This window comes from Dufourea novaeangliae, unplaced genomic scaffold (assembly GCF_001272555.1).
Source record: "Dufourea novaeangliae isolate 0120121106 unplaced genomic scaffold, ASM127255v1 scaffold199, whole genome shotgun sequence".
Lineage (NCBI taxonomy): Eukaryota > Metazoa > Arthropoda > Insecta > Hymenoptera > Halictidae > Dufourea > Dufourea novaeangliae.
The window spans coordinates 798,257-823,310 of NW_015374073.1; the positions used below are offsets into that span (position 1 = coordinate 798,257).

The 25,054-nt window shown below is 34.7% G+C and overlaps 2 protein-coding genes across 6 annotated transcripts in view; one reads left to right on the forward strand and one right to left on the reverse strand.

Moving 5' to 3' along the window:
- The window catches only part of LOC107190464, a 57,568-nt gene extending 49,237 nt beyond the window's left edge, over positions 1 to 8,331 (forward strand). For all 5 annotated transcript variants that reach the window (XM_015579266.1, XM_015579267.1, XM_015579268.1 and 2 more), the window contains 7 exons: positions 1,432 to 1,636; positions 2,538 to 2,796; positions 3,251 to 3,362; positions 3,422 to 3,544; positions 4,234 to 4,388; positions 5,198 to 5,277; positions 6,908 to 8,331. In XM_015579266.1, coding sequence (XP_015434752.1) covers positions 1,432 to 1,636; positions 2,538 to 2,796; positions 3,251 to 3,362; positions 3,422 to 3,544; positions 4,234 to 4,388; positions 5,198 to 5,277; positions 6,908 to 7,076 — 1,103 coding nt within the window. In that variant the 3' untranslated portion in view covers positions 7,077 to 8,331. The remainder of the gene's footprint in view (positions 1 to 1,431; positions 1,637 to 2,537; positions 2,797 to 3,250; positions 3,363 to 3,421; positions 3,545 to 4,233; positions 4,389 to 5,197; positions 5,278 to 6,907) is intronic.
- A 501-nt stretch (positions 8,332 to 8,832) lies between these two features.
- Positions 8,833 to 24,594, reverse strand: LOC107190423 (A disintegrin and metalloproteinase with thrombospondin motifs 3-like). The gene is made up of 15 exons (XM_015579221.1): positions 24,058 to 24,594; positions 23,091 to 23,340; positions 22,509 to 22,633; positions 22,263 to 22,355; positions 20,832 to 21,067; positions 19,534 to 19,686; positions 19,349 to 19,462; positions 18,189 to 18,321; positions 17,936 to 18,105; positions 16,298 to 16,604; positions 15,175 to 15,307; positions 11,650 to 11,912; positions 10,956 to 11,221; positions 10,604 to 10,859; positions 8,833 to 9,144 (listed from the first exon to the last, which is right to left on the reverse strand). Exons 1-15 carry the CDS (start codon positions 24,592 to 24,594, stop codon positions 8,833 to 8,835), a joined length of 3,348 nt encoding a protein of 1,115 aa, XP_015434707.1.
- Positions 24,595 to 25,054: the final 460 nt, after the last annotated feature.

A 25,054-nucleotide genomic window follows, 5' to 3' on the forward strand; every position in this document is an offset into this window, starting at 1 on the left:
TCTGAGGCTATAATGAAATTTCAATAAATACATATCGAAGATTTATGTTAGTTATATACATACTGAAACCTACATTGAAATCGGTTGATACAGAAACGAGCGACAGGAATAAAAAAATGTAAGAATTGTTACATTTACCATAGTTGCAGGTTGGAAGTCGTGAAAAACTGTGATTATCAACATTTTTAATTGTTTGTATCTCGTAGCAATGTTAATCGATTTTGATGAAATTTTCAACATATGTATAACTAACATAAATCTTAGATCTGTATTTATTAAATTTTCATTACAGTCTCAAATAAAAAAGGTTGTAAAAAGCAACCTTTACTACTTTCTTCGCGTTTCGGACCAATTGTAACTTTTTCAAATTTTTTTACACATCATTTAGTAAACTAATGTTCCTAACTTCACAAAAGAACTTAAGTCATTTGGACTAATTTTAGAAAAATTGTTCCGTTTTAAAGGGTATACGAATACTTTTGTCCCCCACTGTATCTTCGAAATCTTTGACGATACCGAATAATATTCCAAATAAGAATTGAATGTTTTTTTTTGGAGGGGGATGGGGCGGATAATTTGACGTTAATAGTATTTTGTTGATGGACGCGTAGGTAACATGTGAAGGTCAAATTTGTTATTTTTTTCAATGGACTCATATATTTCATAATGGATTAGTTGATGCAGCTCGTTACGCTCTATAAGAAATTATTAAACTATTTATGACGAATTATCATTAGTTTAGGAGATATTTTATTTTCAAAATTGCGAAGCGGTACTAGTAATATGATTTTCACCCCCTTAAAATTAATATTCAAAAGTACGTCCTTTTGTTAGATGTAGTGCGTGGTATCGCACGAAATTTAAAAATTAAAATGTCTCCTAAACTAATACCTTTTTGGGATAAATAACTGTATATTTTCTCATAGAGCATGATGACCAGCAGCGACTACTATTACTGGATTAAACAATATAAGACTACCTTTTAAAAAAAATTTGACCTAGACATGTCCTCTACGCGTCCAGTTAAAAAAAACTACTGAGATCAAATTATTTTTTCTTCGAAACCATTCAACTTTTATCTGAAACATTTTTCAGTATCATCAACGGTTCCAAAGATATTCCGAAGAAATGTTTCAGATAATAATTGATTAGTTTCGACGGGAAAATAATTTGATGTAAGTAGTTTTTCGATTTCCATGACTCATTCTGTACAATAATAAGAAACCTTTCGTTTGAAAGCAATTATTTAAAAAAAAAAGTGGTTGTATGCTAATATTTTGTTCATCCACTGCGTAACTTGGGATGAAGAGTAATACATTGTAGGTCGTATAATCGTCAATACAACAAAAACGGTCGAATAAGGAAATTCTGTTAATTTTTCAACACAGTTAATATTGATTATTTGAAAATAACGGAGGTTCGCTGTCGCAGAATCACCGAGGCGTTACGTGGAGGGCGAGGTGACCATCCACTACCGTTCGCCAGTGCGTACAGAGGCGAAAGAGCCACTGAGCGAGGAAGAGCTCGCTCGTCGGAGCGCGGAGAATATGCGACGCGTTTATCAAGAAGAACGTCGTCGCAAATATCTCCAAGAACTGCATGACATCGATTCACGACGACATACCGATAACTTCATGTGAGTACTGTCCCCCATTTCCTACTTTTACCGAAAATATTTTATCGCTGAGGAACAGGAACAAGTCAGTTCAGTGTATAGATCCGTAGAATATCTTCCTCAAATTCTTTACAGGTGTGCGAAACAAATGAAACACATACAGCTTCTTCTTCGTACAAAATCGAAAACACTCTGTATATTAGTATTAACTTTTTCAGTAGATTAAAAGCAGTACCTGTTTTTTGATATGCTATTGTAGTGGTGACATTGATATTATTATTATTAATATGCGGTATATCAGTAATTCAATTCACTGTGCAGTCATGTGAACAATTCTTTCCTTCAAAACTTTGAAAACTGATTAAATAAATTCAGTATGTTGATATCAATAAATGGTTCCTCATATATTTTGAGAATAATGAAAATAATTAATATGAGTAATATCTAATAAAATATTACTGATGTAATAATATATCGTCACTAAAACTCTGTATTTTCATCACTATTTGTACCGTGATTGTGTTCATTTCTTGACCCTGATCTCTAGCTTCTAGATCGTATTCGAACACATACACAATGCCGATGAAAATTTGTAATCACTTGCCAGTTTTAAATTATGATTTACGTCAATTGTTCGTGTGATTCGATGATATTTCTAGCCATGTTTACCAAAATTTTTTTTTCTCCACTGTTGTTAATCACTGTTTATTTATAGCAACTTAACCTTGTTTGTTTAACGAAGAAATTCAGATTTTTCTATAACGTCGATTGTTTCCAAACTTTTGCTGGTAACGTATATGTTTATAATTCTTCTGAATGATTCCTGAATGTTTGTGAATATTTATCAACATACAAGAAACATTGTCAATGTCTTATTGATTCTTTCTTAGTTTCACTAACGTGAAATGATTGTTTATTCTAGACCATCTCAGAAATCACCGATTCCTCTGAACCGTTACGACGACTTTGTCGACGATCTCAGCCACAGAAGCAGATCCCAGGAGCAAACACCGGAACCACGTCTCGTAGCCAGGGCACTTTACAACTTTATCGGACAATCTTCGAGAGAATTGAATTTCCGTCGCGGTGACATAATATTTGTGCGTCGCCAGGTAGACAAGAACTGGTACGAAGGGGAGCATAATGCCATGATCGGATTGTTCCCGTCGAATTATGTTGAGGTAATACCTATAATTGAATTACACGTTGTTTCTCCTCTTCTTCCTCTTTCTGTCCTCATGACTTTATCAATTAACCCGTTGCCTTACGATTTTCTTGACAACTTTGCACAATGGAATTACTTTATCATTCATAATTTTTCAGGATCAAAATCAATTTCGTGTGCATTATAAGTGTACACTTTGCTAAAAAATTAAGTGTCACAATTAGCAAAGAATCTTTCACTTTGACTTAAAGAAAATGGGTAGTATTCAAGTTTAACTAAATTCAGTTCAAAATCGTCACAACTAGTTCGACTTACGGAAGTACAATTGTATGTTTAATTGTTCCATACGATTCTCAGACTCTAAGTGGAAGACACACTATACAAGGTATAGTGTGACTTCTGTTGAATCCTTACAACTTTACGTGTCTGTAAACTATATCGAAATAAGTGTCGTTTCACCCGTGTTATAGATTTTACCGTACGATGGCATGCGAACAACACCAAAGAAACCTTACGAGGGACAGGCACGAGCTAAGTTCAATTTCGTTGCTCAGACGAATCTGGAACTGTCGCTAGCCAAAGGTAAAATATTCGATATAAAATTCGAAAAAATCTGTGTGACGTATGAATTTAATTTATAGGGGAGCTCGTTGTTTTGACGAGAAGGGTGGATGAAAACTGGTACGAAGGACGCATCGGAAACAGAAAAGGAATTTTTCCTATATCTTACGTGGAAGTTATCACGGAGCCTGGGCATAGATCAGGTATTATACTTTACAAAACAAGTTACCCAGATTGGTAAATTAATTCTTAAAAAATGATGATTGTAAGTTATTGGACTTGAAAATTCAGTATCGGATAGAAAAATAGCGTCACAGTCCGTCCATAAGCAGCTATCAAAATGCGTAAAGATAACATTTCTTTCATAATTTTTTTTGACTTCAAGGTTTGTTGGATACATGTAAATTAAATAACTAGAGAAGAAAGAAAAAATTCGGGCAACCTTTCAGTATCTTTTGCGCCGCCCGACTGATGGACTGTACCTGCAAATCGCTGAGTCTCGTAAAATGGACTTGGACCCCATGTTGGTGTTATTTGTTTGTTTTTCAGTTACTTTACCTACATGTATCCAAAAAAAAACATAAAAAGTCAAGAAATTATAAACGGATGCTTATTTGTGTCAATTTTTAGAACTGTTTCTGACGGATTTTGACGTCATTTTTCTGGCGGATATACTAAATTTTCCAGATGAGTGACACTTAGTTCAATTCCGAATTCATAATTTCCAACCATCAATTTTTGTAAAGCTAATTTAATATCTAGGTAACTAAATCTTAAGAATTTGATTTGCTAAGCTATGCATGATTAAAGACAATTCTATTATTTGACGTAGCGAAATAATTATTTTTTATTGCACGTTTCTTTGCTTATTAATGACGGGGATTGGTTTTAGAAACGCCAACACAGAACAAGCCAGTTGCTTCCCCAGCGGCGCACAGCCTCTTGGCTAATGGATCTGCTGGAGGAAAAATGAGTATGGGACCCCACCACTACATGCCGTCCATACCAGTTAATATAAACACAACCCAGCCCCACTATAACTCACTGGTTAGTTCCACAAAAATTTCTTTCCGCTAATGAGGTATACAAAGTGTTAAGAAAAATGTGGGACACTTTCCGAGGGTGGATTTTGTATGCCAAACTAAGACGAAAATCAAGAATGACGAAAATTACGTTCGAGGTCTTATTTCCAAGTTATAACATTATAATTAGTTTAATATTATATTAAATGTTAAATTAATATATTTTATTACAATAATTATTATTCCAGTAATAATATCATATTAATTGATGAAAATATGGGCGAAATAGGTGCAAAATACGTCTGACACGGTGGATTATTCTACTTGAGAGGCGCATTCTTCAATTGTTTCAGGTGTTGGTTTCATTTATTTGATTTTATTTCATTCGTTAGATTCACTTGATCATCGATAGAACCCGTGAATCGGAAACGAAGCCTCGAACGCAATTCCATCATTCTTGACTTCAGTCTTACAATTCGTACGGCATGTGAAAATGTGCAGCATTTTCATTCACACCCTGTCTATCTCAGCGGATTTGAAAAATATGTTTAGACCTAGACTTTGTTTGCTTTCTTCAATTGTTTAATGGTTCCTTATCTGAGTACTTTATTAGTCACGTGATTTGTTTTAGCAGTGAAGTCTCCAGACAATAATAGAAAAATAAGTAAATTAAATCAAATTTCTGTACAGGATTATTTTACACATAAAACGTCACCTTATATTATTTTAAATTTAAATTAGTCTCTTTATAATATTGTGTAGTCTTTAAAGCAAAAATTCTTGAGTTTCTTGAAAGTTCTTGTCATGTTACATTCTACGTTATAAAATTTTCAGCCACGTATGGGAGGGAGCAAATTGCATGTCACGCAACTTAACGAAGCACTGCACATCGACACACACTCCGAGCCGATACCGTAAGTTTACATAAAAGAAAGTATTATAAATATCGTAATCCCTCTGAAACTACAAACAAACCGTTGTCGCAAAGCACGAGAGTTCCTTCTTCCACTCCTTTCTTGTTTATCTTATTTATCATCACCACTCGGTTATCCGCAACAAAGTCTTTAAAACGACATATTTCATCAAAATGAGTATTTTTTTACTTGGCAATATATTCCATTGCCGTATAATTAGAAAACGTTAAAACATACAAAATGATTGACTTCTTATGTTTGTCATTTACAGTAGCGAACATAAAAGTTTCTTTGATTCTCTATATTTCTATTATTTCTTAACATCTACTAAAAACCTTAGTATATTGGGATTTATACAGCACTTAATTCTCTATCAGAATAAATATTACACACATACTGAAGTTTAAAGTTGAACTTAAAAAATAATGAAACTAATTTAAATTGAAAAAGTGGTGACTTTTTTGTCCGTTTCTGTACATCATCAAGACCATATGTTATTGAGAATTACTTAGTTATTGATAAAAGTGGTGGTTATGGGAAAACCACATCGGTTCATCACTAATTAATTAACTTTTCAGCGATGCTACTATATTTGTTTAATAATTCAAATCAACTTAAATGTCACTACAACCTGTGAATTACAGTATCTTCTCGATAAGAGGTAAATCCAATGACGAGCTGTTATCGTGTAGAACAGACATATCCAACTGAATTTCTGGCGAGCAAGAGCGCTCCCCGTTGCTACGTTTTGCTTGCGAACAAGATCAAATCATAAATCGTAAACAGAGTAGGAAAAGTGTTTCAATGTGATTAAAGTTTTGTAAAATGGATCCGATACAAAACAGCTCTTCTGGTACCTACTTGTTCAGAGGTTCTTTTCGTTTCGCAAAAATGATTGCGTAATATTTAATTATTTATACGAAAAATGTTTGATTCCGTATTAAGAATTAAAGTCCTAAAATTTAGTATCTATTTTTCCTACTTTCACTCTTAGTAAGGTAAAAGTGAGGGGCAAAGTGTAGAAAGTCACGACGATTTCTTACTGTGTAGAAAATATACTATCGAGAAGACAATGTAACAGCCCTAGTGGCACGAGAATCATTTACACTACTGATGAGCAACCCGTGGCTTATTGAAATTATTTCTACAACCCATTTTAGTCAGCTAAAATGTAAAAGATTAAATAAAAAGTAAAGTAAATCAATAGTTTCTAAATTGATAAATTAGACTTTTTAAGGTTGCGGTATCAGCAGCCCGATTGGATGTATGGGTTTTCAATTTTTGCCCACAGCAAAAAAAGGTTGCTCATCACTAGACTGCGGATTTTATGCATTTACAGCTTATAGGGATCTATGAAATAAAATAAAAAAATAGTTTCATCAGATGCAATGTAGTTATCGATATCATTCTTAACCTATTGAGATACTTAAGGGAAGAAAGAAATTGCTACTTTAGTTCCTTTCTTCATGTATTACTTTATAAACTGTCATTTTGCATAAAAATCCGCAGTCTACTCATTACTGCTTTATACCGTTGTATCAACAGTATATTCGACACTATCCGCGGTACTAAATTGTAATTGAAAACTAAACATATAAAATGTAGGATAACCTCTTGTCCTTTCTTCCAGGTATCGAGCTCTTTACCCTTACAGACCTCAGAACGAGGATGAGCTCGAATTGAAGGAAGGAGACACGGTCTACGTGATGGAAAAATGTGACGACGGTTGGTACGTCGGTTCGAGTCAGAGAACCGGCTACTTCGGCACTTTCCCGGGAAACTACGTCGAAAGATTGTGAGAATGAGCAACGAGCCGTGATTACTGAACCGCAGGTTAATTCTACCAAAGCACTAAAATCGTTAGTATAGACGAAACTTCGTTCGTTCACGCGTCGATAATAAGGGACAAAAAGAAAACAGTCTTCCTCTTAACCAATCGCGCGACGTCAAACACGTTGCTCTCAGGGGCAACCTGATCGTCGGTTTTACCAAAAACCTTAACGTAAAGTTACCTAATGTGTAAGTAGTGTACGATAACGATTAGTTATTTATTATACCATTCACGAAGGCGAAGTCTGGCGGACGTTGTAACGTATCAGAGCTTGAAAACAGCTAATCTCGATGGCTACTAATCAAATTGTTGAACCGGAGCCATTGGGGGTAGCTTGTCAATATCAAAAGCAGCTGTTCGAGGGTCAGAGATCGTGTGTATTGTAAGTGGAGGTCATATCGAGCCGGCAGTGACTCAAGAAATCTTCCGATTGATAATTGTAGCGCATTTGTCTTGGTTTCAATGTATCTGGGATGATGAATATTTTATCAAGATTCGTACCAATCTCGAGATTTTTAATTAGAAAATACCAGAGTGAAATACTTCGAAGAACAACGGTTTCCGTCTGTGTTTGGTATTGTAGATAAAGAAAAAAACAACAGCCATGTTATTGTTATATTCATGAGTATTGGTAAGGGATTTGTAATTGAAAGTTTGCCTTCCCAAATTAATATTTTTGTAAAGATTATTTGTACCCAGAGTTATATATGAATTATATAATGTATAGACGGTTTACATGATATAGTTACGACGTGATAGAAACATATAATTATAGATATCATTAAATGGCGTAATTATCAATGCACGTGTTAAAGTGCACGCAACATAATCAGGATAAGCTAAGACTTTTTCGCCGATATCACAAGTACCATACTACGAGCAGAAAGGATCGTGTCATATCGACAATTTTTTTCAAGAACGTTTCGCCAGGACGATACACCAACAGCCTGTCCCGCCCCCTCCCCTAAAAAAACTAGGAAATAAAACTAATGTGGATCCACTTGGAAATCAGACAATACTTATTACTATTGTAACTTTGTAGAGCGAAAATGAAAAACGAGCACGTAGTAAGGGCATTAATTCAACGAATTGCGACTAATAATCATTTCCACTGTAATTTTGAATCGAATACCCATGTCTATACTGGTGTGTTTCAGAATTCTAGGCACAGAGTGAACCGATTTGTGAACCTTTTAAAAAGGAATAAAGAAAATTTTAATAAACACATGTGTTTTCTTATTAAAAGAACTATATGCAATGCCTAGTGAAGTCAGTTTTTTTTTATACAGGATGTTCCGTGACGCGTGTAACTGGAAAGATATAAATTCTACGTCAACGGAAGACAATTTTAATCGAATACGCCTCTATGGAAGTTTAGTTGTAATCACCGACGGGATATAGTATAATAGTGAAATATTTCAAACTATATTGTTAGCTATTTTATTTGTCCACGTAGAATCACCATCTTGTGATTGTATCATCAGTTACGGGACACCCTGTACAGCCACCCCCATTCCAATAATAAAGGTCCAAAGACATTTATTTCAACTTAATTTTTCATTTATTGAAATAAATATGGGCAATAGTAAAGTCTATAAAAAGCAGTGAAACCTGTAACTCTATACACTTCGAAATAGTCAGGCCAACTTCAGTACTTCGTAGCTCGGGATTTGCTTGATTGTAGAATGCTGGTATACGATAAAAAAGAATTCTCGGAGAATTATTCAGAGATTAGTAACCACTTGGCTGGCCTTTTCTTGCAGCTTAAGTCGATGGCTGGTTGCTTCGCAGGATCGACAACACCTTCTTCGAAATTCTGGCACGTTGCAATAGCGTTTGAAACTGAATATAGAACAAAACCAATTTTTGTCTCCCCAGCAACGAGATGGAAAGTCGATGGCACGTGTGACGTGGTTGGTGCAAGTGCGTATTTCTGTCTTCACAGTAGCGCCGTCGCAACTGTAGAATGTTTCGTTCTCTGGTGGAATGCATCTAGCTATTCGAGACTGGATTCCTTTTCCATTACTCTTCGAGCACTACGAAAACACAGGGATGTGAAATTTGTGAACATATTAACCCCCTAAGGGGAGATTCCTATTTCTCTGGCTAAAAACATAGCAAAATTTGTGAATTTTTTAAAAAGAAACTAGCGATTCGATTCATTTGAAATTTGTGCCATGCTTTTATTCATTTTTGAAGGTGTTACAGTTTTTTTTTTTAAATTAATTTTTAATAATAAATATAGAAGCTATGCACGATCGACCATCACGCCACGCAAAGTTCGTCGCCCGTTGGTGTGCATCATATCTATCTTCCAAGTAATCTTAAACGGAAAAATGAAACGGCGTTTTACTTTATACATATGTAGTTTCAGTATGACGAACCAAAAGAAAAGAAATATTTATGGAGGAAGTGGTGATTTTCCATATCAAAACCTTAATTTTTGCTATCAAAATTCATCAATTTTTTTATATATAGAAAAAAATATATAACTTATCATTATTTTGGTTCATGAAATGATAAAGTAATGTTTGCTGAATATACAGACCAAATTTGAAGGTAATCGGTTCAGTGGTTTCAGAAATATCATGCACACCACCCGAAAGAAAGCAGTTTCGGAAAAATAGCGTTTAAAGTTTTATCCCGTAATGAACTTTATATCGGCGCTCGAGTCGGTTAAGAGCACATATGTAACTCCGAAAGTTTTACGAACTTCGACATGAAATTTTGTGGAGATATTCTTGAAACATTAAATTAAAGGATTTCGTAAAAAAATCGAGTTTTTCATCCGAACAATAGGATTCCCCCCTTAAATGGAAAGAGCGGAACTATCCGTCGCGATAAGTCGGTACTAGATAATTTGACATCACAAAAATGGTCATTATATCACTTCATTTTAATAATATTATAAGAAAACAACACGCTTTTTGTGTATACTTAAATTTAAAAATTAGATTTTTTAGTAGCTTATTAAAGTCAAATATTCTACAGTACAGCATGCGAAAATTCTTTCTCCGGTTAAAGGGTTAACAGTTATTGGACTAGTAAAGAAAAAGTATGAATGCATTGTATGAATGCATTCGACGAGAATTTTAATTTATACAAAGATATTTGCAGTGTATATAATATCTTGACAATGGTCGTATTTCCCGAATATTATTTTGAAGGGCAGTTTTTTCGGATAGAATAACATTCTTTCTTTTCTACTGAAAAAATGACGGACTGCTCATGCAACAATCTAGTATATGAGATTAGCCAATAAAGTATCGAGAATAATTTTGTTCCAATTAATTTTCTTAGTACTATCTTGAGGGACTATTACACAGGACTATTTTGAAGATGACAGCTTCATATCTGTTAAATTTTAAAAACAAAATATTTTAATGAATCAGTCTCGAAACTTTATGGTCACACTTCGTATCGTAATGCCTTGAAAATTGTTTGGCCATAGGGATCGCGAGCAAGCGATTTCGGGTGCATAGAATTTTTTCTTACCGATGACCAATCCGTAAAAATCCAACGTCCTGGACAAGGAATCCTATTGCATTTTCGAGTATTCTCTGGCATAGATGTGGTTTTGCAAATGGACGGTTGCACCATCGTTCGATAAACTTCTAATTCGTTATTCCTGTTCACCTCGGTTCCATTAAATTCCGAATGGACGCAGTAAACTTGTCGTAATTGAATACCGAAGCTACCGCAAACATGTGAGCAGCCTTCCCATGGCCCTGGTAGCCATTTAAAGCTACAGCTGTGCGAAGCATTGATTATTCAAAGAGTAAAAAATGAATAAACGTATGAAATATAATATCTTTTTTGAAATGAGAGGTTTCGAATGTTTTAATACCTGAAAACGTTGCATTTTTCTATTTCCTGACTCGGCTTGGTGGTCAACGGACATTTTCTCCGTGAAACTATTCTTCCAGTTTGCTCGTCCTTGCAGACTATCATTTTCTGACGCGTTCCACCACCGCAACTCACCGAACAAAAGCTCCAACCCCCGAATAACCACACGTATCTGTTCTTTGCGTTCCTGTCGTCGCGATTTAAAAAATATTGCACGGAAACTGCCACGGAGATCCCTTGCTCTACGATATTTCCTGATGCTACGACCTATCCGAAGAAAAATCGTATGTCGTGAAACAGAAAATTCCTTAAAATGTTATGAAATATTTTCATCCGAGTCTGAATACAAGTTTAGAATTGAAACGGTATGATTTAAATTAAAATATAAATAGCAATAATTAAATTAACATGCAAACGGTCACATTCAAATGCAATGTAAACTTTCAACGATCAAATGCAAATTCAATGTATGTAGCTTTCAACGATCAAATTCCAATTTAAATATTAATAATCAAAAAAGAACTTCAGAGGTCCAAACCGAAAAAGGATTCAAAGATTGTCGGTTAAATATGTAATTCCTTGAAATTTTATAGCTCAAACTGAAATACCAATGGTCGAGTTTAAGAATCGTTTGTTTGCAAAGGAAGAAAGTTTTTCTTACAATTCGACTAATTGAAAATTCGTATATGTCTTACTAAAATCACAACGTCTTCGAAAGCAGTGCCGTCTGCTTTCAGAGAGTATGTGTTATTACGTTTTTGGGTTCGAAAGGCTGCGCCTTGTACAATCGTTACGTCTCCCTTACGAGAAGTTAAATTCTCTTGCACGTTTCGCCTTCTTCGTCCATCGCCGACTACAATCGTCAAGTTATCTTCATAAAAGAACTGATCACCCAGTAACGTAATATTCATCTGCAAAGTGTGAGCATCTCGAGGTATTATAGCGATTCGAGTCACTTCTGTAACAGAGGAGCATTCCGTTTCATTATTTCTAATCCATTCTTTATTTGACACGGATTCAGAAGAAAAATATTTAACTTATGATTACGTGGGAGAATTTCTTATTTAAATAATTATTGAAATATCCAGGTCTGTTCCACACATTGTCGCATAATAATAGAAAACGTTAAGTTGGCAATAAATGCACGATTGTTCTTTGAAATATTATAGTTCATAACACTTTTTATAACAAAACTTTCATTATTTATATTTCAATAACTGCCTATTTATTTACTCAGCTTTTAATACTCTTTCAATTTCGATAAAGAAATGTAGGGTATTCCATTAGACAAAATAATGGTAACCTTCGAAACTTTATGTGTGAACAATGTTGAAAAAAATAATTATTGTAATGTATGTACCCTTTGGAATCAGGCAACTGTTGCTTCATACACTTTTTCGTACAAAAAATATTTTACATCTAATTTCAAGTAGTCCAGTTAGATGAATCACCCTTGTACAGGTGTACAAAGAACTTCCCATAATGTATGATAACGACTTTCTGGAAGTACTTTAAAAAAGAAGAACTTAAATGGAATATCCTGTAACAGGACATGACATGTGTGTAAGACATTTTATACAGGGTGGGGCAATAACTATGTCCACTTTGAATATTGCCGTTATTTGTGATAATATGAAAAAATGTTATATACAAAACTTACACGGTATAGAGGGGGGCATATTGTGACACAGACATTTTCTGCGTTGATGAAGACATAGATGAGATTTCAAGGTCATCTCTATTTTTTTTAATGGAATGCTATGTTTTTTTTATCGTTGCAATCGTCGGGTCGGCGCTACAGGTACCAAGTGTTACAAAACAATGCGAACGGTGGTAGTAGGGGCATAAACTGAGACAGGTATAAAAGGACGAAATTTTTCCAATACACTTAGTTATTTTCTGTAACATTGACCGGAGCAGAGCCAAGTCATCCAGATTTTAATTGTAAATCTTGGCTAAACTAAACAAAACGAACTTCGGGAAGGTACCTTTGAGCAAGTGACCTATGTGACCCAGACGTTGCTATGGTACATCTAGTTCGAAAGTTACAAAGAACTGGCCAAACTTCGTCAATTTTTGGCCAAGACCTGGTGGAAGCTGTTGTCGGTGCTGTTCAACGTCCACCAGTAGGAGTTGGAACTTCGGTCTGTTATCCAATCAACCCCACTAGCTACAAATACAGGTAACCCTTCAATAATACCATTGATTTGGGCCGTGTTAAACGAAACTCCGAGAATGCATGTTTATTATTCTACACACATTTTCAATCTTCCTTACATTTCACTAAAACTTTTGCGAATCAGTGGTACGAAAAAGGCAGTGCAATATGAAGGTTACATGTTTGGAGTATAGAAGAGTTTCGCGCAAGTTTTCTATGTTATATGAAAAGCGTGTTACAAAAATACTATGTTGTAGGATGGTGTTCCGTAATTTTTCGATAGTGTTACATCAGAACTATGTTCTGAAAAGACCGTGTTATAGGAGGGCTGTAAGTATTTGTATGCTAATGTCGAGAATTTCTGTGTCGAAAAGTGCGAAGATAAATGAAACGTCCTATATCTACGAGAATTTATATTAGACCAAAGCTGTGTGTACACTATACAGGATGTCTTAGCTAACTTGATCATCTGGAATAATGACTTAACGGTATACTTTATGAAAATTTTGGGCGTAGAATTTAAAAGGCATCAAGGGGCACATCTTATATTGTACGTGCTTTTTTCGTGGGTGGGGGAATTTCAGAGATTTCAAGATCACCTTGATTTTTTTACGAAATGCCGTATTTTTTGTACCATACACCGATAGAGTATCAAATTCTGAGTAAAAATGTGTTGACCTTCATACGTCCTAAACCTAGTAGTTAACGAGATATTTACAAAATAATCACTGTATTGAAGTTGAGTTGAAAATTACTGAAATTGTTTTGTAAATATCTTGTTAACTATTAGGTTTAAAACGTATGAAGGTCAACATATTTTTACTCAGAATTTAATACTCTATCGATCTACGGTACAAAAGGTAGGTCATTCTGTAAAAAATTCAAGGTGATCTTGAAATCTCTGCAATGCGCCCACCCACGAAAATAGCATGTACCTTATAAGACGTGCACCTTTCTGCCATGTAAGTTCCACAACTCAAAATTTTCATAAAGTGTACCGTTGAGTCATTATTCGAGGTGATCAAGTTAGCTAAGACACCCTGTATAGGAAAACAGTGTTACGTAACAAATTGTTATATATGCGACATATTTTTATAACTTGTTACAAGATTATACTTTTTAGACAAGGATGTAACAAGTTTGCACAACATTTTGTCTCTCATTATTTCTAATAATGGCATTACACTTGATGGATAGCATATAACTTGTTATATAACACAAAGAATGTTATGTAACATCATGTTATATAACATTTTTGTGCCTATTTATCTAACAAATTTTATAACTTCGCTATACAGTAAAGCCTCGATAAGTGTTCGAAGGCTCCTCGTTACTAACAAGGAGTTTAATCTAAGTTAATGACGTTTATCACAAGTGTTAGAGCTTGGAATTCTGTGGCCAATGATATTTGCTTCTGTCACGTATAGAGATTAGTTTATGAAGTACTTAATATTCCTTAATATTCCTTCGAACACTCATCGAGGATTTACTGTATAACGTGTTATGCTGTATACAGTGTAGATGCAGCGTAAAGAGACCATTTCGCACCCCGACCCCCGAGTGCAATACCGCAATAGCTAAAAAGATATGAATTTCTAGTTTTATGTGTCGCAAGACTGTAAATACAAATTTCTGCATGCTGCAAACCTGGCACAACTCTACCTCCTACTTTTCTCTAGTAGAGGGATACTGATAGACATTTATTTCAGATATTTTAATGTTATGCTAAAACTTTGATAAGCTCTTCTATAAAATTATGCACTATTGACTTGCGGCAGTATTGCAGCCGGGGTGTGATTTATTTTCTGCGAATGTAAGTTGCTCGTTTCGTCGTAACTATTGTATGCCCAGAAATTGTAAAGAAAAACGAAGACTCCGAGTCTCGTTCCTCTCAGGCGACCCGGCTAATAACTAATCACTTTTCTCCCTCCCTCTCTCTCTTACTCACGACATTCCTCTGCTTTAAACTAATTAGGGATGTTACTCCACCCTAGCCATCTGACTTTGACGGGAACTTGGTCGGCACTTCTAATAACTCAATTTGAACGGTGACTGGACTGACCTCTGCGAAGCTTTCGCTGGAACTTGCTGATGACATTCTCGCAGGTGGAATTGTCTCCGTCGCATTCTCCACATAGGTCCAACAGTTTCTTCGATCCGAAGATATTATCGCAACCAAGTTTATGACACTCGCCCTGTGAACAGTATTTCTCTGGTTCGAATTAAGTGTTAAAGTGCATGCTGTAGAATTTAACCTTTGTGGACTGTTCAACAAACTATTGCATTATTATTCCTTGAATTAAATCGGACCAGAATTAAAAACGAATTAAGGAAATATATTTGCCTATCACTAGATTATAATACAGGGTGTTCCATCTAACGTGAGCACCTTCAATATCTCACTTGTTTTTGAAGATACAAAAATATGTGAGGGGAAAGTACTATTTGGTTGGAAGGAGTAAATATTATGATAAGCAAAAATTTGTTCTCAAGGTCATAATTTTCAAAATTTTAAGGTCATCGATGGTTTTTTAAATGGAACTACATACTTTTATCAGCATGGCATAATAGTTGTGATAAAGGCCAATTCAATGATTTGTAATAGTGTGACCTTCATGGGACCTTCAGTACCAAAAATCCACAAATGTACGAGAGTAGATTTAAATAGTAAAATAACTACGACAGAGGGATTTATGCACAAATGTATTGAAGTTGATGGACATCACTTTGAGCATTTATTAAAATACATGTTCTACAAATCAAAAGCAAATGAGACACTAAAGTTTGCTCATGTTGGGTGAGGCACCCTGTATATGTAAGCTATTGGTATCTAATTAATATAAAAATTTCTGTAATAACAAATATAATTAAGAATCAAATATTGGCTTCGAGTCAAATTGACCCGCGCAGTACACGAAGGTTAAATTTCCGTGGTCGATTTTACATTTAAATGTGGCGGGTCAAATTCAGATTTCAATTCCAACTGTTAAATTCGACGTACAAAGATCAGAATCAAATTTAATTTTAATCGTAACTTTTACGCAATGAAATTCAAATTCCAATTTCTGCGATTAAATTTGAAATTTTCTATTGATTGAATGAATCATGTTTTATGCAGAAAAGCTTATATTCCTGTCATGGTGACATTTTTTATGAAATTGTTCTATTTTTATGATTGAAATCACCTGTATACATATATCTGTGGATCCATAAGAGCACGGTGTTCCGTCGATCAGGTTTTTCCTCGAGTAAAATAGTTCGCCTGTCTCCTTGCTCCTGCAAATTAACTGACACTTTAAGTTCTCCTGCTTCGACTCGTACGGTAACCAAGTGTACAAGTTGTTTTTCAACCGAATTCTATCATTGTGCATAACACTGTCGAGCTTGGAACACTGTTGAGCCCTGAGATCGATCGACGTTGAACATTTCGGTAGATCGCAGAGTTTGCAGTCGTCGCTCGGACCCGAACAGTATTTTCCGCCATGGGCTGGCCTTACAGAGAAAATGAGAAAACGGGATCAATACTTACATCATCTTTTTCCTGGAAAGAGCACACTTAGCGAAAGAAAATAAATCTTTGTTCTAGTATCACTTTTTCCTGTTAGGTTGGTGAATAATAAACAGCAAAATATTTGAACAAGAAATTAATATCGTAAACCTATAGGATGCCTAAATTATCGTGATACGAATGTTTCATTAATCTTGACCAACTACGAACTATCAAAGGAAGAAATCATTGAAATCAGTTTAGAGAGTATTTGATTTACCTCAAACATCTGTAATGTGCTCCATAAAGTAATTGTATATATTAATATACAGGACATTTAGTTCTTAATATTTCACATAATTCATAGTGACATTAATTTTATCGCTATAAGACTGTACAAGAAAAAGTTACTAATATTAATATACATTTATATAGAGTATTTCGTATATTTTGTACATCTGGAGTTGAATTATTTTATCCACTTAATTAATGATTATTACTTATTTGATAATAATGAAAGATTGTTAAAAATACATAAATTTAGAAACTAATTAATTTCTTTATTTACATACTACAATGAAAATTTCAAAAAATCTCAGTAAAGCTCTGTTATAATATTTTAATAGTTTTTACACGAATTTACGTACCCATCATTTCGACTGTCTTGTCAGTTCTACTATCACAAAATATCTAATGAATGATTTATACTTCAATGCCATTAAAAGATATGAATAAAATGTGATTGATACTAATACGTAAGATATTTTATGTATGCAATTTATCTACAAAGTGTTCTATAGAGACATTATTCGTATTGATATACACGGTTTGTTCCAAAAGTTTCCGAATTCAAGTTAAAACAACAAGACTTTCGTATGGTATTTACGCGTTTCATCAGCTTTTGTTGAAAGTAGTTTTCTCCTCAAGTGCTGATAACAGGAATTAGTTTAATATAGTTGAATTAGACGAATACGGAGGCCAATCAAACTGTGAGATACCTTTTGACACCAAGATGTTGTGTAAACTCATGACAAGTAACGCCAAAAGTATCGATCGTTTTCTTTCTACCATCTTGAAGAAAAATCAGTGCCATTTTCAATGTTTCTATGATTATTAGGAACATCCTATATCACTTTAAAAGAAAACAATTTTTAATATTTGATGATAAAAGGTACCATCATGCTGCTGTTAAATTAAACTGCTGTTTTAATTTCAGTTTGGTAACTTTTGGGGCATACCGTGTAAATACATTAATATTGTTCCCTATCTTTTTGCATGAAATGGCCATTTATTTTCCATCAACCGTATATTTAAGTGCTAAGTTAATATTACTAACAGCGGTTTGTTACATTTTCGTGTTCGGCATTGCACTCCTAATCCACAGGTCCTCGAACATTTCTCCCATTGACTCCACGGACTCCAACCTCCATCTCTGGGTTTATTTAACGCTATTCCAAAATCAAAATTTTTCCTCTTCGATGACTGACACCGACCGTTTATACACCACTGAAATTATCGTGAAAAAATCAGAATAAATCAGTCGCCATTATGCTATTTCATGGTACCAAATTATGTCATAGTTCACTAACCTTCGATACACCGCACAATGTACCTTCCAATGGTGGTCCCTTCTTGGTCTTACACGTTTCAGAAATATTCCTATTACCGCACCATAAACGAGTACACGGCTCCATAACATCGAAGCTCTTACAAAGTTCGTACCTGATTCAAAATAAAATACTTAATGTTACATTTTGCATTTATCGATTAATTCAATAATACAGTGGTGTCCGCGAATAGGCTACTTTTTACGTTCGCGGAGTGGCCTGTTCCGAGGTACCCCAACTGATTGCAGTAATATAGTACTGTATTTTTTGTATTTAGTCGGGTATTGAATTTCGGCCCAAGTATTTATTTCTTACAACTAGACTCCGGAAATTTATGCATTTATGGCATCACTTAACTTTGAAAATACAATAAGATAAAGGTTTAATAAATATTATACTATTTATATATTTATTATTAACGTAATAAAGTTTCTAGTACTGAATTCGAAACTGTGTTACATTTGAATTTTTAGATATTAATATCGGAAATTATGAATTTGCCTAAATTTCCGCAGTCTGCTTATAACATAAGATTCTACTAACCGACGAATGTTTTTTTTTTACATATTTCAATCATTTTTGGACGGGGTAGCCAGTCCGCATTTTGGAGGGGGGTAGGGGGAGTAATGGTAAAAAGTCACCATGTATAGTTTCTCAGGAACTGAATTAAGTTTCTATTTAATATATTTTACATGTCACAGATCGAGAATAAATAACTTAATTTAGTAGAAAATCCTTTATTTCCTATGTTATTGTTTACACTTAACCGGTCACGTACGCTCTGTGAGAATGCTTCGTTTACAAATTTTCTGATAATTCTTTGTGGTTGCTACGTTTAATTCCTCTTTTGTTTTGGTTTTTGGAAAACTTGCGTCTCTTAATGTATCAATACAGAAGACTAAATATTTAAGTTCAATTTATATCGACTTCTAAAATATGTTATAGATAGTCAGAATTTCGTTTTTCTACCCGCTCTTAGAATACTTACACTAATAATTAATTAGTGTATATAACAATTATGTGGAGGGTTAATTTCTATTTGTTGTCACCATAAAGTAACAATTGGCAGTTTTTAACTTAACATCTTTCTCCAGTACACCCACGACATGTTGCATCAATTAAAGAGAGTAAGAAAGACTCACCCATCGCCAAATTCCATTCGACATTGTTCGTCCATTGTAAAAGTTTCTCGAATTGTAGCCTTCAGAGGAGTGGAACTGTCGTACGTTGGTTTGTTTAATAAGCAGGACCACCGTCTGCAAATGTCTAAATCAGCAATATATCTTTCGACAAAGGGATGTTGTTCGAGAAATATGATTTTTCTTACTTGATCCTTCGATGGAATTCCTTCTTTGAGCAGGAGGACCAATAGAAATGATGAAACGTTGCGGCGACCATGGGCGCCATCACGCTTCCTCGTGATCCTTCGTCCCTGCAAGTGTTTCCGGCAGACTCGTCCCCATCGTGAGTTAATCCTAAACTATGGAAAATATGTTTGTACGCTGTTCAATTAAACATCACAACTGGTTCAATATGAATTGAAACCGAAGATTAAAATAGTAATTGAACCAAACATTGTACTTTCTCACCTACTGCATATTTGATATTTATTTAAGTAGTACATATAACATTTTAGTTCACTATTGCCCCGTTTTTTAAACGTACTTATGTTGTTTACTTTTATTTAAAGTAGCATTGTAACTTTTAGGGAGCATGATAGGTAATTCTAGTAGCGATTTTTGTATGCTAATCTATGGAAAGTTCTCGTTATTTTTAATCTGCTAATATGGAAATACTAGAAAAACTTAAAATGGACTGTTTAAAATATGCTAATGATGGTAGTAACAATGGTAGCGGTAAGCAGGCTTTTAATAATGGTAGCGCAATGTAGTGTTAAGAATCATGTGGCCGAAAACGATTTAATAGAGCGTTTACACATTAGAATAATGTGCACAATAATAGAGGGACGACGTCTAATCCCAATGTATCCTTGCAATAACAATGAAACACAAATGTTTTAGCTCGTATTTCCAAGCTTATCGCTTTTCTGTTTGGGTGTACTTCACTTTAATTACAGTATCCTCGCGTCAAAATTTTTGGTAATTTCTTTGTCGACCCTTTTGATGTCACGAACTTAAAATCCATTTTTTAACCCTTGTGTAGACGACCAAAATATCCATGGTTATTGAGCAATCGGAATACTTCTATTCGGACAGATTAGATAAACATAGATAATTTTACTTTCATACTTTTCCAAAACTGTTAGTTTTCCCTTCCAATAATATACCAAGTGCTGTTTTAGACAAAAACATAAAAAATTGAGAAAGTAAATTTAGAAATGGGTACCTGGTTACCCCGCTGCCTACACAAGGGTTGAGGTGACTCCTGGTCAGTGAATTGCAAACGGTGCAGTTCGATTCGTTATAAGAACATTCGCATGGTTATATTGCAATTACCCTACGCTCGTAATATCAACATGCTCTATAACAGTACAATTTAACATGCTTCATGGAATGTAAATTAAAATTCTAAGCGTCAAATCCAGATTCGAATTTAAATTTCAACGGTCGAAGTCAGAGTTCTGCCATATAAATGAAGGTTTAGCCAGATTTGTGGAACACTTACATATGTGCGACCTCGTGAGCAATGATGAAAGCGCTGGTTAAGCCTTCGTCTCGATTCAAGGCACAGGATCTCGCAGGATTGCACGCTCCAGAGACAGGCGCGTATCCAGACGGGCCTCCGATGTCTAAACGTGTCAGCCATATCGCAACGTCGTGATTTACGTTTGCAGACGACAACATTTTCCTATTCCATCTGTTAACGTTTTCAAGAGATCGCCTGGCATCGCCTCGGTGAACCTGTTCCATTATTAATAGTTAATTAGACTGCGGATTCTTGGGGCAAAATCACATTTTCTAAAGTAATTCGTAAAGACAGATGGAAATATAGAAGTTCCTTTTTTCTCTTAAATATCTTATTGAGTTGAAAATAAAATAGAAAACTCGTTGCATCTGATAAAAGTTTTGTTTTTTATTATACTTCACAAAGCTTTGTGTAGGCTATAATGACATAAAATCCACAATTTTTAATAACGTAGTAATATCCCGACATTTGTCTAAATTGTATACTCTCCGAATATATACACCATATGTCTCTTTGTTGAATTTTGGTTTAAAGATAAATTCATCAAATTATAAAATGAAACGATAAATCCCCAAATATATGTATGTAGACAGTACCGGCCATAAGTACGGGAACGACTTTAATGTTATAATTTTCCTCTTATAATTGCAAGTTTCTACATTTCCTTTACTAGGACAGGATTATATAGGTTTCAATTATGAATACAGTAATTGTTCCAAAGAAGGTCGTACTAGAGTAAAGAAAGGAGGTAGTTAGCACTGCAGATCTATACAAGAAACTATAAATAGTTGGAAAAAGGGACGAATTATATAAAACACTTAAAATATACAAACCTAATGATTTAATCATTTCGCTGTGCTAGTATTATGTACCGTACACTGTTAAAGTACACCATTAGAAAAAACTTTTTCATGAGAAGGGTATATCTATTCTTATTCTTATTATAAATCACTATGACAATAACTGTGAAATATCTGTTCATTTATTTGATAAAGTAAAAAAGCAACGGTTGGTTAAAGAGCATTAATTAGTTAATGGGCGAAAGGTTAAAAGCCGTAGCGTAGCAATGTGCAAGAGAAGAATATAAATCAGCAGTGAAAATAATTAGTTTAATATTATCGTGTACAATAAAGTAATTTCTCTGAATATTACTGAGCCAATTATAAAAAAGTTATTTCGCACTGTATACGAATAGGTAATAATAAAATGAATGCAACAGAACCATGTTCCTTTATTGCAAACGGAAAATAAATTCAAAATTCTGGGTTATCCTCATAGTGACGACCCGAAACGGACTTCGAGATATTGTTACTTTTTGTTTTCTGCTTTCAAAGGATAACCTTCCACTTTGCACTGCTTTTAACTATTTCGTTGGGAACAATGAGAGTAAAAAATATTTTGTCCACTTACCAAACTGTCTCTCTTTTCTGCGTATAAAATCATTCGTACGATCACTAAAACCATATTTGATTCGAGCGATGGATCCATATAAATAGCGCTGACCTATAATCAAAAATCTTAAATAGGTTTCGTGATCTATTGTTTTATAATTCAATTGTAATAAGAGAGAACAGAAACACACATTTTTATGCACAAGATTTATGCAAATATTCTTCAAGAAAATTCATTGAACGTTAAACTTCTGTGTTTGCTTACGATATTCAGGAGAGCTAAAATATATTGTTGTACACGACTTCCATGGAAATCCACTACGGAATAATCGGCAGCTATTCCGAGTTCGAGCCAACGCGGTGACGATTCCTTGATGATCGTTTTCTTTTCTAGAAATACATTAAAAAAATTTAATTTGAAATTTCAATACTCAGTTGTACCCATATAAAGTGACCATACGTAATTGTTTTTTAAATTAAAACTTGTGTCAATTGCACACGAACAATTTCTATAATTCAGTTTCTATTTTAGTTTAATAACAATGAATGTAATAATTACTTGAAGAGTGTACAAAAGTAACTAAAAAAATCTCAAATATAAAACTTAAATTTCAGTGGCTACATGGAAAATAAAATTGTATCTCGTGTATTTATTTGTATAGAGTATTATTTATTTACTATAAAATCAAACATAGTTTGATTTCATAATTTAGCAGTAGACTGCAAGTTTTAGTGTTCAAATTGAAGTTCCAGCTATCCAATTTACATCAATAATTACATATTCGAACCACATTTTAAATTATAGTGGTTCAATTTAAAATCAAATTCAAAACAACTATTCACTCACTTGGTATTTTGTTTCTCTGCCAGAAGGGACCGGAAAAATAACTAAGATCCTTCGACTTTTCATTGACCAGCAATTCTTCCATTAGCGTGTCATTATATTCGCTTGATATCTCATCTTTGTCATCGTATAAAACTAATTTTTCAACTTCTGGGTAATCCATATCGAACATATCATTCGATAGATTATAGAACTCGTGTGTGTAATGATTTGTAGAATCTCGCCTCCTACGTTTTGGTTTTCCATTTTCATGCTTGAGTCCTGCAATTGTAAAGAAATTGTTTACACGAACCATTAAGGAATTAATTATATTTAATGGGTAGATCATTTAATTAGCTCGTGAACTATGCACCCGTCGAATTTCTCGCGTACACGTATGAAATTCCATCGTAACTCGAGCTATGCGGACCATCTAGTTAATAATTGTTCACTGAGTTACGCAATTCTATTGCGTTAATACAGCCTCATTTTAATGAGTCCGTGATCCGCCATATTGAATCACACGGAACGAAGCCTCGATAAGTAATAATGAAATAATATTCTAATAATTCGATTTATTTGTCAATTCTTAGTACTTGTCAAGAAATATATTAATCTATGTGGAATACATATTAAATCTATTTGAGTGTTAATAGTAATAGTAAAAGTGTGTACGGAAGAAATTAATAATATTATTGTGCACCATACTTCGTTTATTTTGTCCATTAGAAAAATCAATAAGGAAGAAATAAATAATGTTAACTTAGTAGAGTAGTTGAGTCTGTAATACTGAAAAGATACAAGTGAAGATAATGAACTGAAAGTATATCCACCAAGCGATGTATGTATATCGCTGTTCCTAAATGATACTTCAAATATCTAATTTTTTTAAGTATTTAAATGAATTCCAACTATGTAAATTCTTCGCTTCATTTAGTGGTTCATGTGTCACGTTTCTAATTTATTATCACAAACGCTAGAGACCTGCCACTGTTTCTTGCTCGAGAGACACAATGTCTAAATCTCCTTTCGCTGACCACCGTCTGACTTTTGATGACTCGTACATCACATGTCTTCCATCCACCAGAGGCTCCACGAAAAAGGATGCTCTTTCGGTCACCATCATTGCATACACTTCCTTCTCACATAATGTCACAACTACCAAAGAACCGTTGCCTCTATCCAGACTACCCTGCCGAAGCTGACAACCCAATATGTCCCCATAAACTTCAGACTGCGTCCGGTCCGAATAGACCCAATCCACTTTGAAGTTCGAATCAAGTATCAGTCTATCGTTCACCACTGTCTTCAATGTCCACTTATTGATTTCGATGATCACTGTTCCTTCCTCATCACTCCTTTCCACGGTTGATCTTCGTCCACGAGCGTTCTCATTGACAATCACCCTCGGATAGACGATCTCGTACTCTTGCAGACTCTGCAGAAACTCCGTCACCCTCGATTTAGTCGCGATTGTGCCCAGCAACCACGTGGTCAGGAGAACACTGAGCAGCTTCAATCGTTTCATGATGAAACCAATGAAGTCTCAGTAAAGTTGCTCAGCTCGAGATTCACGAAACATCGTTCGATCGTTGGGTTCTTCGTCACACAAGGATTTCTGATTTCATTTTCGGCCGTGGCAAGCGAAGGAACACGCGAATAATTCTTCAAAAACAACGACTCGATGATGTGTAGCTTGCAGGGAATTGTAAGTGTATTGTGTCTGGATGTACGTGAGAATTCCCCATTTTCATTCACCACACAACACCATCCAGTCGGTAACTAGCCAAACGATAATTTGTATCGCAGGTCTGTAATGAATAAGCGACTAGAATCACTATCACTTCTTCGCCAATTTGCACGGCGTAACTTCAATTAACGCGGCGGAAGACGCGACGACTGTGCAACTGGCAGCCACATGGACGAAACGCACGCGAATGCACCAGCGGAATTGTGCGTAAGATCACGCTAGGCTGGAAAAAGCAGCA